General features: G+C 45.0%; 1 protein-coding gene across 1 annotated transcript in view; it reads left to right on the forward strand.

Moving 5' to 3' along the window:
* Positions 1-5,528: 5,528 nt before the first annotated feature.
* Positions 5,529-19,838, forward strand: part of ARHGEF11 (Rho guanine nucleotide exchange factor 11) — a 95,910-nt gene continuing 81,600 nt past the window's right edge. The window contains 1 exon segment of the mRNA XM_032463980.1: positions 5,529-6,253. Within this exon segment, the coding sequence (XP_032319871.1) occupies positions 6,222-6,253 (32 nt within the window). The 5' untranslated portion in view covers positions 5,529-6,221.

Below are 19,838 nucleotides of genomic sequence, written 5' to 3' on the forward strand. Positions count from 1 at the left end.
GACACAGACAGGGGAGCCAAAGAAGTGATGCCCAAAGGTAAAATCTGCTGGTCACTGAACCATGGGAAAAATAACTCTCCGGAGGGCTGAGGGGTTAAACCACTGAACTCTACTTCCAGCTCTACCCTCCCCAGTTTCTTCTCAATAAGCCCTGCACCCCTTTTGTCTTTCTGATAAGGTTTTGCCTATGCATTGTTCTTTGGTTTTGTTTTTTCACACTAGTGAGTGGCTGGCATAGTGCCTATGACATAAAGGCCATGTAGTTGACAGGTAAGCACAGACTCTGGGACCAGACTGCCTGGGTTCTTGGTTCTGTGACCCTGAGCAAGTGATTTTCACCTCTCTGAGCCTGTTTCTCATCTGAAAACGAGGATAATAATAACCACCTCAAAAGGTTGCTGAGACGATCTAATGATTAACACTTGCAGTTTGTTTAGAACAGTATTTACTTACTAAGCACTATGTATGTTTTGGGTATTATTATTTCTTCATATTAAAGTTTTATTGGGAATTCAATAGGTTGAATGATCAGAATATTCTGAGTGACAATGAAATGACGTCTACAACAGAGATTTAATGTTGGTTATTCTGGGTACCCAGAAGTATCCTAGAGAAATCTAAATCAGTTAAGAAATAAACCATAAAATTTTCTCACCCTTAGGACTCAACAATACCTTAATTAAGCAAGCCTCTGCACATCATCTTTCCAATTGATAAAGGTTGAAGAGAGATAAAAGATCTCCAATAAACACTGTCCCTCCAGTGGTGACTTTAATTGGCTAGTCCTGCTCCTAACAGCAGCCCAGTAGAAGGACTGAAACCTGGAGTCTGGCTCTCTAGAAGATACACCTGGTTTGGGCTGAGAATGTCTGCACATGAATGACAAGTTGCTTTTCTAGAAGCAACTCTAGAACCCTGTGAACCATTCAAATTTCTCCATCGCAGCTCTCCCTCAGCTATTCAATTAAATATTAAGTTTCCAGAGACCCTCTCAGCAAATAAAAGTTCTCTCCTTTGCTTCTCATGGTGGGAAAAATGTGTTACAGCTCGGTGTTACAGCTCAGTTGTGACAGCAACCTGGATCTGGGCGAGAGACCAAGCAGCACTCGGAGAGTTGGAGAACTCAGGTTTACTACGCCAGTGGCCCCAAAAGAGTTAACACTTCAAGCTCTGGACCCTGTAGGTTTACACAGGCCTTTCAGAGGCTGCCAGTTTTACACTTTGCAACATTATATGCAAATAAAGTATAACAGAAGTTGACCAACCACGAATAAGCTTTGTAGAAATAGACCAATCAGGAGTGAGAGAAATAACCAATCAGGAGTGAGATCCATGCAAATGAAGTACCACACATGGACCAGCCAGAAATTAGGGAAGTGGACCAATCAGAAGTGAGAGTAATAACCAATCAGGAGTGAAGGAAATAACCAATCAGAAATGAACTCAGGGAACCAATAGACTTTTAGGTGTAAGTTAGCCACTTCAGAGGCAAAAAGTGAGATAGAGCCTCTGAGGCAGGGAACCAGACGGTGCTGGGAGGAGAGCAGCAGCCCTGCCTACGGGTCCTGCTGGTCTTTTTATGGGGCTTCCCGCCTCACTCACACCTAAAAATGAGAAGGTATGAATTCAAATCTCAATCTATCAAACTAATTTCATGCAAATTAATTTCATGCAAATCACCTAAAACCTCTCTGTGCCATAGTTTCCTTAAGTGTAAACAAGCTTACCAGAACGAATGAACAGAACAATGAATGCCCTACCTATCCCAAAGAATGCTGGGCGGAGGAGGGTGTTCATTTATGAAGAGTTCTTGGAAAAAAGTTAAAAGGACTCTGTTGATTCAAGATATCACTCTTCTTAACTGGTTTATCCTGATTTTCCTCCTATGCTTGACCTTACTTATTAATTCTTACAACCTGCAACAGCAGGTCCCAAAGCTAGGAAGGGATCCAGCCCCAAACAAACCCAGTTCTTTGGGTTCCTAGTCTAGCGCTCTTTTCATTAACCAGCAGCTGCTATCAGGTTCCTACAACCTAGTCTATCTTGGGCACAATCTAATTTTTTTTTTTTTTAACCCCTGAACTGAGACTGGCAGTTCACTTAAATGGCCAGCTAATTTCAGGGAGGTCTGTCCTGCTAAAGCCACCCTCATCCCCATAGTCTTCAAAGTGGAGTGTATAAAGAGATGCACTGCTGTGCAAGATGAAAATATTTAAGAACGCATTCACAATAGCATTTAACTATATAGTGAAAATAACTATTTAAGCTTTATTAATACTTATTCGAACACGAGGACTGACCAATCACTCTCACCGGGTCATTACTTCAGAAGTCATCTGTCATGTGCAGTACTGTGAGATGTTTCCAGGAACCAACGGTAATGCCACACACAGTTCAGACATTCAGTTTCTTTATAATGTATGCCACCCGCTGGATAAAAATAAGCTTCTTAATTGCTACAAACTTTATAATTCTTAGTAAAGACAGGGAGAATGAGCGTGAAATTTTTTTCTTCTGCAGAGATTCACTGGTTATGTCCTGGGAAAGGCCTAAATAGAGATATTGAACGTAACAGGGATACATGTTTTTATTTTACAAGGCTTGCTAGAGTATACTATCTAGCACCTATTTTCAAACACAGAAGCAAACAACAAAAATCCACTTAATCTGTCCCTTTAAGGTGAAGATGACAGTCTATTAATGAGTGAGGAAGTTGTTGCTTTTCCAAAGAAATTCATACTTATGAAGAAAGCATTTTGAAAACGCCTGACTGGAAATGGTTCCAAAATTATTTTTTTAATTACCAAAAACAACGTGTTTTATGTACAAAACTTTACACTTGAAAAACTAAGAAATAAGATTTTACAATCTGTCTTAAAGATCTAAATGAGGCTTCCAACGGGGTTTGAACCCATTTTTTTAAAAACATAAAATCTAAAATCTTCCAGTCATTCAAGAAGGATTGATTGACTTAAGATGCAGATTTACTAGTTGAATTTCAGTTAAAAGCCTTTGCATCACGGTGCATGGGATTGGAAAATGAGTATCATAGTTTAATAAGCACAACCAAGGATGCACTCCTGCTGCTTGAACCTACCTCTTTGACAAGTATCTTTTCCAGTTATGACAGCCATTAACTTTCACTAAAAAGTATGATTTTAACATGTACTTCATCTTTATCTCAGTCTTTTTATATTTCTACACTAGGGCATGTCTTATATAGTATGTAATAAAATACATGTAAATAACTGTTTAAAAATATTACACGGATTGAGAAAGAATGAGAAGAAAAATGTTTGGTGACCACTGGTCTATCACCACAGAGGAAGTGTCCACTTTTGAGAACATCATTTTTTGTAGGTAGTATAGGAAGGAAGTAAACAACAAGGTCAGTAACAATTTGAACTGTGGTGCCTCAGATTCCCCACAGACCACTTGTCTTTGGGGGTTCTGGCCTAGGGGTTGGTAGAGATGGGGTGGAAGATCTTTATTTACCAACTGTTACCTGGTATAATTCAGAGGAAGCTCCTGGTTCATTCTGAGTCCTCAGCGGATGCTTATTAGTTTATTTTTCCTCCTGCTATTTGCAAACTCATCCCTTCTAACACTCCTGGGGTCACTCAGCTTCCTCTATGACTGCTTAGGGATGTGTGTGGGTAAACATACATATACAAGTATTTTCCCCAAGAACAATCAAGGTGGTGTGGAAGGGAGAGAAATATGCAAACACACTACTGCCCGCAGGACATTTTACAAAAGCTTTTACCTAGGCGAGAAGACGAAGTTCACTTCCCAGTCCTAATGAAAAGGTTCCTTTTATCTTAATTATTTTTAACCATAACGCTTGGGACCTTCTGACTAATGTCATGTTACTTGGAAAGACTTAGAAACTGTGATTCTGTGAGAGGGGGGTTATGAAAATAGAGCTGTCCTTGAAAGGCTTTTCCATCGAGTTCAAAAACACCTTACACAGCCTAGTATTAAGATGCCCAAAACAACCAAAGGGGGAGAGGAGAAGGGTCTCTTCCCCCAATGTTCGTGAGGAGGGCCACAGAAACGGGAGGAAACTGTTGAAAGGGCTCCTGGCACCCGCGACAAATTTTTGAAAAATGAGAAAAAAGGTGGAGCGAGGGTGAGCAGTGGCGGTGGGAAAGCAGGGGTGATGATGGTGAACGCAAAAACCGGCACATGTGGGGCGGGGGTCTGGGGGCGCTGGGCACCGCAGCAGGGGGTGAAGGGGGGAAGAAACAAAGGTTGGGTCTTGAGCGCAGGGCAGTAAAAGAGGGAAGGGCACCCAAGGGAAAACGGCGAGAAGGCGGCAGTGGTGGTGACGGCGGCGGAGGCGGCGCGCGGTGCCTCGCGTGGTCCGGGCCGGGGTCGGCGGCGGGCCAGGCCGGGAAAAGCCGGGGATCCGGTTAAACCCGGGACCGACTAGGCCGCACCGAGAGGCCGAGCCGGGACTGTGGGGCCGCGGAGGGGACCGGCCGAGGAGCGGCGGCGAGGGGTCGCGGCGGGATAGAGCGCGCAGGGAGGCCTGGAAAGAGGCCGGCGGGGCGGGAGCCGCGGCCGCGGGACCCGAGGAAGGGAAAGGCGGTCGGCTTCCCGCCCCCGCCCCCCGGCCGCGGCGTGAGGGGAAAGGCCGGCGGGCAGCGCCGGGAGGAGGAGGAGCCTGCGGCCCCGCCCCCGCCGGAGCGAGGGAAGGAGAAAGGCTCGCGGGGAAGAAGGAGGAGGAGGAGGAGGGAGGGCAGCGCGGGGAGGGGGCGGCCGGCCGGGCCTGCGCCCGAGCGAGCGGCGAGCCGGGGGGGAAGGGGCCCGGAAGGAGGCGAGCGCGGCCGCGACGCCGGGAGCCGGACGCCCGCCCGTGCCGGCCTGCCGCCGCCGCCTTCCCTGCCTGCGCCGGAGCCTGGACCCCCGCGGCCACCGAGGCCGGAGCGCGGCGGTCGGGCGTGGGGCGAGCGGGCGAGCGGGGCCGGGAGCTGGAGGCCGTCGGCGCTCCTGCGCGAGGCTCGGTGGGCTCCTGCCTGCGAGATTAGGCGAGGGGCGGAAAGGGAGGAAAAAGGCCGAGAGAGAGAAGCCAGGCGATCGGATTGTCCGGGAGGCTGGTGTGGAGGAATATCCCACCCCGAACTCAAATCCACAATAATAATCCAAACTATTAATAATAAGGGAGCAGATTTTCTGGCCAGGCTAGAGGGAGAGCTGGGGGAACGGGAGGAAGCGAAATCTCCGTTTCATGGAGGCTGAGGCAAGAGAAATTTTCGGAGCCTGGATGTGGAGAAGCAAAACAGAACTAACTCAGGAAATTGTCTTTCAGAAAAAGGCCGAACCTAGGCTGGGAATCAGGCTGGGGTAGGTGGAGAAACCTGCAAGTTTAAAGGAAAAGGAGAGAATATTTTCAGAGATTTTTCTCTGGTTTGTGGTATTGCTACCATTTTAAAGGTAAAAAGCATTGCATTTCAGGTGTTCTTTGATTTTTTTTTTCTTTTTTGGTGCAATTGGCTCATTTAAAAATTTCAAAACCTTTAATGTAAAAGCTTTTTTTTTTTAAAGGAAATTCATAATTTTGGTTCCCAGGGTTGCACTGGACTTGGAAGGAGTGCAGTTGTGTACATACTATTGTATGGTTCTATTTATTTTTTTTTAACTGTTTAAATCAGCTGAAAGATTTTTTTCCAAGTGCCAATTTGGATTTATTCCTCTTTTTTTTTTTTGGTCCCTCAATATATCTGTTGTCGTTTTAAGCATTGGAGACCAGAGAATTATTTTCCCCCCTTTTGGAGCTTGAGGCTCTCTTGCCAACAGAAGGACAGCTGGGAAAACTGGATTAAAAGGATGGTTTTTATCTGTATTTTGCAGTTGAGACTGATATTTTGAAGGCACATTCTTTCTGATTCATTTTTTTTAAGCCCATAGCGCTAACCTTGAAGAGATTTGTGGTTGGGTTTTTGGTTTCTAAGAAGGTCATAGTTTTTTCTCTCTCTTTTTTTTTTTTTTTTTCTAAGAGAGGGGAGGGGAAAGGGGGGCTAAGAAAGGAGACCATGTTAACTGGTAGAAGTAGAATGGAGCTTCAGTTACCAGGATCCTGAGAGCTGGAGGAAAAAGGATTCAACCTTCAAGTTGGGAGGCCCTCCTCTTACCTTTCTTAAAAATTGCAAGCAATTCAGTCCTGATCAAGACATCAAGACTACAGGATTCTGGAACCGTGGAGACACTGAGAAACCATGAGTGTAAGGTTACCCCAGAGCATAGACAGGTAGGTTTGCTAATAATGTGGTTTTCAACACTTACTTAAGGAAAGACTGGGAGGGAAGGTGTTGCATTTTGATAAAAGGATGCAGAAGAAGGGGCTGACTGGGCTCTGGAATCTGGTAGGGTAGAAGCATTGGTCTTTGGGGACTGTCTGGGCATGTGTGTTTATGTTCCCTCTGTGTGTGTCCATGTTCAGAACCGATCCTCTGATTCAGTGTTTTTAAAATATAAGCAGTAGACACTGGTGCCAGCAGTGGGGAAAGGGGGAAATGCTTCCAGCTGCCTTTGACTTTTGCCAGGCCAGAGGCTGTATTTGAGTCCCTAACTTGCCAGCCTAGGGGTGGGAGGCGGGCACAAGCCTGGTCACGTGAGCCCCCAAGGGTGGATTGGTACTGGCTTTAGGTGTTGGAGCTGCTGGGGGAAGGGCCCTGGCAGGGGCGTGGGCCTCCACGGGGCTGGTTGTTGTGGAATGGTGGGGCTTGGTGATGGCGTGGATCCCATTTCTAGAATGAGGAGGATGTTCTTGGCCTGAATGATGGGACAGAAACACCCTTTGTACCCATACAGGTCTGGATTTTTACCAGTGGCTGCTAATGGCCCTCAAATGCATAGGTCACACTAGAATTTCTTCCTCTCCAAGCTTAGGGTTTAAATTGAAATCTGCCAACAAGCTGATGCTCTAGGTTTAATCTTACAAGCCGTTTTTAATAAGCTTGACTCTGCAAAATGGGCCTTGCCTCTGCCTAGAGCTGGAAGGAGTTGTTTTGGGCTCTTAGGCCTGATGAGCAGAGGCAGTGGCCCTTAGAGTCTGAGCACAGGATGTCCCTCCCATCCCCCACCCCCCACCCCGTAGAGTCTGCCCAGCCTCCTCATCTCCTGCAACACTGCAGTTTACAACTTTGTAAGGTGTCTGCCTTTTCCTTTCCTCCCCTTCTCCTCCTCAGCCCTTTCTCCTTGAGAATCTTGAGAGAGGGTTGTTTTGTAGGTGCTGCATACTTCCTAAATGGATGGACCTGGGGAAAAAATTAACTGGAGAGATAGGGAGGAATATTTGCAAGGGAGCAATTGCTTTCTCCTTGTCCAGTTAACCTTTGATTTTCCATGCTAATAATAATTTCTTTTAGGCTGTGGAATGTGGCCTAAAATGCATATAATCTCTCTCTCTCCCAAACACTAATCTCTCTATTGCCTCCGAATCCCATTTAGATTAGTTCAGCAGTCCCCAGACGGGGACCTGACTTGGCAGTGGAGAGAAGGCAGACGGCCACAAAGGACAGAAAGTGTTTGTGGCGGGTTGAAACCTCCACCCCTTCCCCTTTTTGTTGGCTGCTCTTTGGTTTGACTCTTCTAAAGGAAGAACTGAGGCTTGTCAAGGCAAGGAGCTGAAATGGTTACACGGCTGCCCTTCTTCTCTTTTCATCCTCTTGGAATTTGGGAATTTGTGCACTTGCCTTTTGGAGATTTGAGGGTGAACTATTTCTTGGAATTCAGGGGTGCGAGAAGATGGAGGCCCAGGTGTTGGGTGGTGCAAGAACAAGGCGATAAGGGTTCTGGGCTGGTGTGAGATGCTCCTCTGGGAGTTTGCATGTCCTCAGTCTTCTCAGGATTTGTACAGCATGGTTCATTTTTCAGAGTGCGTTCATAGGAACATATCTCACTTGAGCCTCACAGTATTTCCATGAGGCAGACATATCAGGGGTTATTATTCCCATTTTACAGAAGGGGTAATTGAGGCTTAGAGAGGAGACCTGCTAGCCCAAGGCCATCCTCCCTGACTAGTGGCAGAATCTGGACCCCAACACAGGTCTTCTGATTCTGAAGCCATGGCTCTGCTCTTTTTGTTGCCCCACCCTGTCTAAGTGGGTTTGTGTACTGGACCTGTGGAATTGGATGGGGGGCACTGTTTCATTCTCTCCTTCTGGGAGGAAGGTACGATGCTCTTCAGCATTCCCTTGCACTCTTCTTTTTAACTGTCTTGGGGCTCGCACCTGTAATTTCTGTGGTTAAAGGACCCTCTTCTTCTGTGGGATGATGCAACTTTGCAGAGTGAGCGCACTCCTCACCTCTACCCCCACCCCGATTCTCTCCCCTGTTAGAGGGTCAGTTCAGGGGCCTGGGACCCCTTCAAAGTATCTCCAGTTAGCTTCATTCTATGAGACCTTTGACATCTCAGGTTCAAGACCATGTGGATTTGAAATAATCCACAATTTTACACTATAGTAGAGGAATGGAGTGACAGGAAGTGCCTCAGATTATGGATGGAGTCAGGGATTCTCTTTTAGTTTATCCATTTGCTTTGCAGAGAGCCTAGTGTAAGGTGCTGAGCTCCGAGAGTGTTTTAGAAAATTTAAGTATACGCTTCTGGCTTACAAAGAGCATGCAGACTACTTGGGAAGCTAGGAAAGGTGTAAGACTCCTGAAGACCACGTAGAAGCAACACTGGACCAGGAGCTCTGTAGAGGCAGGGGCTGGGTTGGGTTTGCTCAGTTATATCCTGCGTGCTTAGCTTAGTGCCTTGCATGGAGTGAGTGCTGAATATTTGACAAATTGGTGTTGGAATGAATGAACATGTCAGCACATATAAATTCTTCCATTTCAGATTTTCTTTACATTTGTTAATTTCAAATGTAGTCAAAGCAAGGTCGATTAAAGAAGGCTTCCTGGGTGATGCGTATTTTCTTGGAGATAAGCAACACGATGGAGGGCCATGTCTATGGAAAGGGATTGTGGCTTAAAGTATAGAAGACTTTGGGATATTTATTCAGCAGTCTTCAGTCCCCTCTTGGGGAGTGACTCCTGGGTCCAAAGAAACATGTAGTATTTGCAACTAATCTTTATCTTGTAGTATTAATCTGTTGTTACTGGAAGATGGGCTTAAATTGTAGCTGTGTTCCCTTCGGTCTTTGTCCATGGACGATTTGTTGCCTGTTAATGTATGTTCTTCTCAAAAGTTTCTAAAAATGAGTTTGATATGGCAAGCAGAGATAATGATACTGAATTACATTTATAGGAATGATAATGAGTCTTGCTAAGCCATCTATATCCATTTGCCTAGTTCCCCATGGCAAATATTTTTGAGATGGCCAGATGGGTTAGGAGTTTGCATCCACAAAATAGCTTTTCTCTGGGCAGAGTTAGAGAAAACTCATGTGAGGACCAAAGCAGATGGAGAAGTACTAGATTTAAGCCGAAAGTTCTTGGTTTGATCCCTGGCATTCCCCTTAACTATGTGACCTTGGGCAAATCACATGCCTGCTGTGGTTTCCTCATATGTAAAGCAGTAGCTCATTTATATGAAATGCTTTCTGGTTCACAGACACTGTCACATAATATGTCATTTGAGGATTATAACATTTATTGCATCTTTCTCACAGTGCCGTTGAAAGGAGCAAATCCAATAAGATAAAATATTTCAAATTGCTTTTTAAATTGTAAAAGTCTGTATAAATTTTAGATGATAAACTCATGGATTTGATTTAGCTTCATGCACTGCTTTCTGAACTAGCCCAAAACAAATCACGAGTGACTAAAAGATCTTTCCATTGCTTTGAAGAATTTAACCAGAGTGAACGGGCTTTTTTGTTGCAGAAGTGCAGGGGTTAGAAAGAAGGAATACTTTTCCAGTGGTCAGGGTTGGGTGATAATACTAGAATATGGGAAAAGGATGATTATGGAAGCTCCTTCCCAGGAATTTTGGTGAGTGGGAGGGGCTTGAGCTACCTTGGCTTCCTTAGATGGGGACAGAAAGGGTTTGTTTTATGATCTCTGGCTGTTCCTTGTTTTAGAAGCATATGACTCTCCTAATTCAAAATAAACCCGGACCCAGCAACTGTTCCTTATCAGGGATCTGAGACTGAATGTAACTTTTCCCCAGTCTGTAGCCTTTTTTTCTAGAAGAGGCAGAATCTCACATGAGATGTATGGAGGAAGTGGCAGGAAGAGGCAGAGGAGAGCGGGAGACAGTAGATAGGCCTGTCCTAGGAGAGAGCCTTCACGTGGAGGGGAAAGTCTGTAGAGATGAGAAGCTGGTAGCCTTGGCTGAGGGGACTGGGCTTGTCTGAGGAGGGGGTGGGGACCCCCAGAACTCTTCCCACCTCAGGTCCCCATCCCGCTTCAGGTCCTTACTGAGCCTGAGACCAAGAAATCCCCAGACATTCAGCTGAGTTTCTACGTAGTTTAGAAGGTTGGCCTCCCAGAACAGTGACAGGGATCCAGAGCTACAAATAGTAAGTCCCCTGAAAGGCTGAGTCTTCTCCACAACGTGCCCTTGTGCTCTCTGGGCGGAAGAGAAGGGATGGCAGTAGATTCGCAGATGGAATATTAGGCTAAGCTTACCTTCAGACACTCAGAAACATTTCTGAAAGAGCACCCTTTGATTAACAAATCTATTTCACCTTTTTTTTTTTAATAGTCAGAATACTGTCAGAGTCCCTGTCATTCCATGTAGGAGAGTAGACAAAATATGTGAAAAGTTAAAATGACAATATGAGTTCATCAGAAATAAAGAAGATTCTGTGAAGGGCACATGGCTAATCCCCAAATTAATATAAAGACAAAGGAGTTCTGGAAGCTCATAACCTCCATGGAATAGAGTTTGGAAACTTTTGGATAGGGTCCCTTACTGCTTTAAAGACCTGGGATTCTGCTGTATGTGAAAGGGCTTTGTTAACACTGACATTCCATAAAACATAAGAGGAATGATTTTAAGCTATATTGATTGCATCTGCTTCACATCTTCATAGTGATACTGCCTTCAAAAATCCATGTTACTGGTTTGTTATTTTAAAAACTTACTTTCAAGATTTATCACATGGCTTGGAAACACTTCACCCCCACGGACTGTGCGTTCTTCCTTCTTTTCTTAATCACTAGATTGGGAAGAGACCCAAGCATAGACCTGCTAGTGGCATCCAAGGTCACTCCTTTGCCCCAAGAGTGGGGAAGCAGGACTAAAGGCTTTGCAGATTCTGGTCTCAAAAGAAAAAAGTAATCATTGCTTTATTAAAAATTGTGTTAGTTCTCCTGCGAGAGGAGGTTTGCAGTTCTGAAGGAAGAACACCAGCATCTGAGTAAATAAATGTGTGAATTAGGGTAGCTAACCTCTAAGATTTGATTCCTCCTAGCTGTTACGTTCTTTGAGCCTCTGAAAACACGATGCCTATGTCCTTTCTTTCAGTGAGCCAGGACTTTTTTCAGGAATCCTATCTGCCTTCCTGAAAACCAGTAAAAACGAAACTTTGAAATAGCTGGGGGACAGAGCTGTCTGATGAACTGGGAGAGGAAAGTGGAAGAAGTGCAGGGATGTGGAAGCCTGGGGAGGGACTGGGAAATCTGTGGCCCCCAGCTGAATTGGAGTAGGATTTGGAAGGTGTATTCAAGGCCTGGAGGAACACCTAGATTTGTGGGACCAAAACAATTGGACAGTTTTCAGGGAAAAATCACAGAAGTCTTAAGTCTTAGGGGATCATCTTCCCTGTCCTCTCGACTCCAAATAGGGCATCTCTGGAGCTGGTTATGACAGTTGAGGGACTTCCATTTTCAGGAATCCCTTGTGGTTCCGTGAATTGAATAGTTGGAAATTCTTTTGCATACCAAACTTTCCTTTTCTACACGTTAAGTGTATCTTAGAGTCTTTTACTTTATCCTAAAGTCACTAGTATCGCTCCATCATCTTTATTGACTTCTTCATGATTCTCCCCGTTCTAAAGAATAGCAAAATAAGACATAAATGTGTGAGAAAGGGGCTTTGAAAAGTTAGAGTGAAGTGCCTTCAGTCTTGATTGCCAGCACTTTCTCCTCCAGCGTTTAAAGCTACCATAAAATGGTGCGATGGGATCTAAGTCACCGGTCATGGCCTGGCATCAGATCATAGATGGAACTGGACCAATCTGGCAACCTTCCAGATGATGAACCGTGATCTGTGGCTCTTGCAATCAGTCGGTTGGATGGCAAATATTTATCAAATAGCTGCATGCGCAGCTCAGTTCTTAGTGTTCTAGTAGATAATTTGCAAGAATGTGGAGCTTACATTCTTGTTGGGAAATGTAATTAATGAAACAACACAAAACAATAAAAAAAAAAATAGTTCATTATAGCTGAATCTTGATGTATGCCAAAAAGGTACATTCAGAGAAGAGTAGAAAGTTGGGGCTAGTGAGAATAGCCAGGGGAGGGGTAGTTAGAAATTATTTGGGTCAAAGAAAGAGAGGAGGCCATTTCCTACAAGGGGAACATCAGCACAGGTTCTGGGACAGACCAAGCATGGGGTGGTCTTCATAGACCAGAGGGAAATTAGGTGGTCAGAGTGCGTATGGTGAGAGGGTTGGGGGGATAAATATGTTCAGACTGGATGTAGTAGGCAAAAGGGAACCAGTGAGATTTGTGTTAATATATGATGGTAAAAGGAGTGTTTAAAGAAAGAATTCTGATGTTAATATGTAGATGGGAAGAGAGAAAAAGATGATGTGGGAACAAAGAAGAGGGTCAGGATTTGAAAGACATTTTGGAAGGAAGATCAGCAAGGTATGTATGTTAAGGCTGAATCAGGTTTGCTTCCCGAGTTTTGGAGACTGGCCCACTGGAGGGGTAGTTCTGTTGCTAGAGAGAAAAGAACCATCATTAAAAGTCAGTTCGTCTCCCATTGGTACCCCGCAGTTTACTGAACACAGCATATCAAGTGATACTTAAACCTTGCTAAGGCCCTTAGGTTAGGCCATTTCTACCAAATAGTTTTATTAGAGTTCTTCACTGCAGTCTTTTAAAGGGAGATCCCTTAGGAAATTGGGTCATGATTTGAGGACATTCACATATATTTGATAGATCCTGATTAATTAATCATACCCCTCCCACTCAGCAGGCCACACTCCAGGGCTAAAGGGAAATCTGTGCGGAACCCATCCTAGGAGCATAATGATAAAGAGTATAGGACTTGAAGCTAGAAGAGCTTTTTATGAGCCCCAGCTCGGCCTCTGACAGCTGTGTTGTGCGATCAGGGTGATTTGTGTAAAAGCATTATGTGAATCCTATAGTGCCAAATACATGGTGAGTGCTGTTGAGGCATTTGGTTTGGCAAGGACCCCAGATTGGCCTGAACTCTCCTCAGCTGCCACTAGAAGACCTGTGCTTGGGTGCTCAGGCCTCTGCTGATTCTCAACTAAGGACTGACAGGCGTGGCTCTGGGAGCATATGGAACCGACACAGGACAGTAGTAGTTAAAAATCAGGTGTGAAAGATCTTGTCCTAAGGCCATCCTTCTTTGCTGGAAACCCACGGTGTCTTTCCTTTCCAGCCCAGACTCCCCAGCTTGGGCTCTGTGTCTCATTCCTTCAGGCCAGCCCACATCTCACTAACTGTAGGTCTTATTACTGTCTCCCACCATCCCGCTTCGAGCAGACCAGCCTGTTGCCGAGGCCCACATCGTGCCGTACCTTTATGTGACTGCTCTCTTTCTCTCCCCAGCTCCCGCTAGTCTTATTTCCTTCAGGGAGATCTTTTCTGGTTAATGTCATCAAACTCTTTAGTACGTTTATATTATTCAGCATTCTTTTTGCACCTCCATATTCCAATTGGACTCTTATTATCTTTTGTTTGTATAAAATAATGTATGTAAAAGTTCTACAGAATCTCTCGCACATGGTGAACTATTAGAAATAAATGTTGGTGTTCTTCCATTCTTTGCATGTTTTATGTTGGTTATTGTGTCTCATCCTGTTTCTCAGGGTTCAAAAATGATGTCTCTTCATTTTTCTAGATTGTCTTCTAGTGCCCGGTTGAGTTCTATATGATGTACACTCCTACCTGCAGTTACCTGGCTTCAACTGTAGTTCATTCTTGACATTTCTAATTCCCTCCGTGCCTACCCAAGGGATTTCAAGAAAGCAGCTCTCATCATTGCTGCCAGAAACAGAAACCAAGGATTTGCCTCGTTCTTATTGGGTGCTAGGTCTTGGGCACTTGGCATTTCTTCTAGGGACAGAGCAGCCTTGTTGGGGTTGCTTGCCTTCAGCTTCTCCCAGTTCTCGGGGGTTTTCCCCATTGGCGGCCTGGTTTCCGGGCTGCTGTCCCTGCAGGGGTCTGACAGGCATGGGGCCCGCCCTGCTATTGTCCTGCCTGCCCCAGGCTGGCCCCATTCATTTCCCAGAGCACAGCCCTCAGAAGCTTCCCTCCAAGAGACTGCTACTGCAGAGAAAGGCCACTGTTGTTCTGGGGGGAGGTGGCTGGAGAGAGTGTAGTAAATAGCTTTGTGAATGGGACCTTGTATGAGGCTAAAACCGAAGACCCTTTTCTCCTCAGAGCCCTAGGGATGGGGGCAAAAAACCACTAGGGCGTCAGCGTCTTCACAGGAACAGGGTCTGAGGTTTAGGAATATTCACGCGATCCCTCAAATTGGGGGATTGGTCCCTTTAACAAATCTTCACTGGCTGGTGCCCCTCCAGCCACCAGGATTCAGCATGAAGTCGCTTACCCTGCCCTCTAGGAGCCTGTGGTTTTGCTGGGGGAGACACAGGTAAGTAGGAGTCGTGTGGTAGCACCTGAACTCTTCCGTGATGTAGCCGAAGTACATGGGAGGGACAATAGAGAAGCTTTCCTGGAGGAAGTGACCTTTAATCGAGGCCTGAAAATGAGAACCAGGCTTGCAGGAGGGAAAGTCCAGGCAGGAGCAACAGCGTGGACAGAAGACAGAAGGCAAGGAAGGGCATGGTGTGGTGGAAACCGAAAGTGGCTGTGGTCTGTAGTGAGACCTTAGCACAATTCATTAAATGAACCGGGAGAATAGGAGCTAGAGCCGGGGGGCCATGTCATCCTCCTCGTTAGGGGTTTTGGACTCTATCCTGAGGGCAGTGGAGGACCACTGCAAGACAAGGAGGGAGTGACATGGTCAGATATGCTTTTAGAAAAACAGGATCACCCCGGCTGCAGTGTGGCTATTTAAATTGAAAGAATGAAAGAGTAGGGAGAGGGAAGACAAATCAGGAACCCATCATAGAAAGTCCACCAGGGCAGGAGGTGAGGGTGGCCTCCACTAGGGAGGTGACAATGGGATGGAGGAAAATGAAGGATTAGAAACTAAGTAGTTGATTATGTGGAGGGAGGGGAGTAAAGGGGAGTGTGGGGCACTGGGCTGCTGGGTGGTGCTATTCAATTAAAAGGGGGAACCCACGAGGAAGAGCATGATTGAGGGAAGGAGTCCCTTTTGGACATGATGAGTTTGAAGTGCCTGTGGCAGATCCCAGGGAAGACGTTGAGCAGGCAGGCAGCTGGTTATACAGGTACTGGGATAGACAATCACATTTGTGGGTCGTCGATACCTAGACAGGATGGTGGAAGTGTGAGACTGTCCAGGGACAGGGCATAGAGTGGGAGCGCCTTGGACAGAATGGGAGGGGCACTGCATTCAAAGGTGAGGCAAAGAAAGAGGATCCCACACAGGAGACTGGTAGGGAGTGGCAGAAAAACAGGAGCCAGGGCAGTGTGGAATCTCAGAAATGAAGGGAGGGAGTGGTCAACGGTGTCAAATGCTCCCAAGAGGCAAAGGATGGAAAGGATACAGAAGTGTCTGGTTTTAGTAACTGGAGGATTTTCATGGCCTTGGGGGGTTGGAGGAAGAGCCAGTTTGCAGTGGGTTTAAGAGGGAAGAGGAGGTGAGGAAAGTCTGGTCAATGCTTTTATGAAGTTTGGTCAGAAAGAAGAGAAAAAAATGTAACTCCTTTATGAAGTTTGGTCAGAAAAAACAGGAGAAGAAATGTAGCTCCCCATCAGTAGAACTGTGAGTTTATTTTTTCAAGGTGGGACTAGGTTGCCTTAAGTCAGAGGTTACAACCTTGGGCATACATCAGAATCATAATTGCCATGGGAGAGGGAGTGGGGAGATGTGACATAGGATTAAAGGAAAGGTTAGAGCCAAGAGAAGTCAGTTTTTAAAGGAGGGGAGGACACAATTGACAGGGAAAGGACGATGGAAGTTTTAGGACCAAGATAAGAGTGCAATAATGGTGGTGCTCCTTTGTACTTCTGTGGTACGATATGCAGTTTCTAAAGCATTTTTGATCTGTTACCACGTTGAGATAATCCAGGCAAGTATTTGCATCCCCATATCATAGATGGGGAAACCTGCTCAGGGAGGCTTTAGTGTTTTACCTAAGGTTTGTAAACTAGTGAGTGATGGAATTGGGATTTAAGAAAAATCTGTCCCTACTGAGCCCTAGTCTAGTTCTGTTTCCATTTTCCTGTCCCCCTGGCCAGCCTTAGTGGTAAAAACATGTAAGTCTTGTGAGGGAGCCAGACATCAGGTTTGTTTGACACCAGTGAAAGGTGCCCTCCGGGAGAAGAGATTAGTAAATCAGGGATCAAGCCTCTTCAGTTTTTAATCTCTTCCCTATAAGATCTCCTGTAGGACCTGAGGCTTGCATTCACTACCCAAGAGGAAGAGAACCTCCCTCCCTCTCTGCCTTCTGGTTGGTTAATGATGGGGAAAGAGTGGCACTCTGAGGCCAGGTAAGTTTAGTGACATTGGCAAGAATAAAATCTCAGAAGTGACTCAGCACTCTTCCGCTAAGCCGTGCGGCACCTGTAAGCTACTCAGGGGCCTTATCTTTGTGTACCCGGTGGTGCCTAGGACTGTGTAGCGGATGGGTGCTCAATAAAGTTTTACTAAATGAATGGGTACAGTTTTTTAATTAACAGCTTTATTGAGATATAATTCACATACCATAAAATTCACCACTTTAGAGCATACAGTTCAGTAGTTTTTAGTATATTCACAGAGTTGTGCAACCATCTGTACTATCTAACTCTCGAAAATTTTCATCACCCCAAAAGAAACCTTGTACCTGTTGGCAGTCACCCCGCATTGCCCCTTCCTCCCAGCCCCAGGCAACCATGAATCTACTTTCTGTCTCTATAAGTTTGCCTCTTCTGGTTATCTCCTATACATGGAATCATGCAATATGTGGCCTTTTGTGCCTGACTTCTTTCACTTAGCATGATACTTTTCAAGGTTCATTAATGTTGTAGCATGTATCAGTACTTTATTCCTTTTTATGGTCAAATAATATTCCATTGTATGGATATACTGCCTTCTGTTTATCCATTCATCAGTTGATGGGCATTTGGTTTGTTTCCATTGCTCGGCTATTATGAATAATGCTGCTATGGACATTTGTGTACAATTTTTTGTATGGATATATGTTTTCTTATATATTTAGGGTGGGAATTGCTGGATCATATGGTATCTCTGTGTTTAGCATTTTGAGGAACTGCCAAGCTGTTTTCTAAAGTGGTTGCACTGTTTTACATTCCCACCAGCAAACTGTGAGAATCCAGTTTTTCCACATCTTCACCAATGCTTGTTTTGTTGTCTGCCTTTTTGATTATAGCCATTTTAGTAGGGGTAAGGTGGTATCTCGTGATTTTGATTTGCATCCCCTTAATGACTAATGATGCTGAGCATCTTTTCTTGTGCTTATTGGCAATTTGCATATCTTTAGAGAAATGTCTATTCAGATCCTTTGCTCATATTTTTATTTGTCTTTTTATTGTTGAGAAATGGATACAGTTTTAAGCTAAGGCACTTAAACTCTCTAGGTCCTAGTTTCATTGGTCATAAAATGGGAAAGTTGGATTTGATCTCTGAGATCCATCCAACTCTAATGTTATTGAATCTGTGGAACTCTGGTCACTCCTTTAAGATTCTACGCATCACCATGTTGCTGTACAGCTTAGTTGTTAGGACTAAGACTTTTGTGTCAAATAGACCTGGGTTTCCTATTACTCAATCTCTCTAAGCCTCAGTTTCTCCCTTTGGAAACTAAGGAAGAGTATCTCTCTCATAGAGTTCTTGAAAAGATGAAGTAAAAATAATGCATGTGAAGTGCTTAGCAAAGTACCTGACATAGTTAAGAGTTCAACAAATGCTAGCTGTGATTATTATCTCATTATTACCTCATATCTTGTCGTCTCCAGATGGATGAGCCAAGTCTCCATTCCTGGTGTGACTTACCTGTCCTGATCATTGAGGCTTTACACAGATCAGTATTGTTGAAGTTATCCATTGCTGTGTAACAAACCACCCCGAATAGTGACTTAACATAATACTAATTATTTATTTTGCTCACAATTCTGGGGGTTGAGCTCAGCAGTTGTTCTCAATTGGGATCTCTCACGCAGGTGCAGGTATACAGGGGCAGACCTGGCCTGGGTTTCAAAGGCTTCTTCACTGTAGCCTCTGTGTCGGGAAGACTCAGCTGGGAGCTCCCCCTCTCTCTTCTCTTTTCTCTCCTCTCTCTCTTCTCTCTCTCTCTCGGGAATCTCCAGATTGTCTTTCCACATGGTGGGGTCAGGGTAGCTGGACTCCTTACAGGGTGGCTGAAGTTTCCCAGGCCGAGCATCCCAAGACATTTGCAGAAGCTGCATCACCCTTTATGAGCTGGCCTTTGAGGTCACATTGTGTCACTTTGGCCTTACTCTTATTAGTTGAGGGAGTCACAAAGGCCTGGCCAGGATCAGGGAGGGGATATGGACTCCACTTCCTAATGGGAAGTGGCAAGGCTCTGGAAGAGCATGAAGGCTGGGAAATATTGTTGCGGTTGCTTTTGGAAAATTCAACTTGCCACAGTTACTTAGATTTTTATGGTTCATTTTTGGCCCTCTTCTCCTTCAAATACCAGTTGAAAACTTACTTTCTAATGAAGTCTTACCTGATTAACTCCTTGATTCAGGTTTCTTCCCTTTTTTTGCCTCTCACCACGTAGATCCCTGTTGATTTTTATATGACACCTGCTTATCTTTTCCTGTGGCTCTTTCATCTGTAATGCTCCCATGCTGCCTACAGCTAGGCTCTGTACTCTTTAAATAGTAGTGTCAGCTAGTGCCCTGAAATAGTAAACTAAAACCGCCAATAAGGGTTTTTCCAATAAGTTTAATCACCTAGTGTTCAAATGTTGACTGGTTCTCCCTTAGGTAATGGTTCCAGCAATTTTTTAGATTTACCAATCCCTAACCCTAATCCATCTGGCACTTTAGGGAAACCCAAGTCCTACACCCTTCCGTTCTCTCACATGATATTACATCCAGCCATAAAAGCTCATGGAAGTAAGGGTGAATGGGGGAGATGCACAATAACTACTAGCATTGGTCCAGCACATCACTGTGTGTTTGGAAAGTGCTTTAGCAGTCATTCTGATTTTTCTTATTGCAATTACTGTTCTCCTTTACAAATGAGAAGACTGAGGCTCACAAGAGTTGAGGCTTGAAATCACAGCTGTGGTGAACCTAGGTCCCCTGGCTCTAAATCCTGGGCTCCCCTCCTTGCTTGAGAAGGGCATCTGGTTTGCTCCAGTTTAACATTCTTAATCACCCAGAGCTCCAGGAAGTCTCACAGCACTGATCTCAGAAACCTCTTTCCACCTCCTAGTCTTTGCTGAAGAAGGTAAACCCGGATGAAATCATCTTCTGCCTTTCTCACCCTGCCTTTTCTGTAACAGTCATCCAGTGATCTGGGGCTCTGAGCTTTGTTTTCCTCCTATGGTGTTGCCTCTGCCACTTTGAGTCTTTACACCAGAGATTGAGTTGTTTGGGAGCCCTGTGAGCTT

This window comes from Camelus ferus, chromosome 21 (genome assembly GCF_009834535.1).
Source record: "Camelus ferus isolate YT-003-E chromosome 21, BCGSAC_Cfer_1.0, whole genome shotgun sequence".
NCBI classification, from domain to species: domain Eukaryota; kingdom Metazoa; phylum Chordata; class Mammalia; order Artiodactyla; family Camelidae; genus Camelus; species Camelus ferus.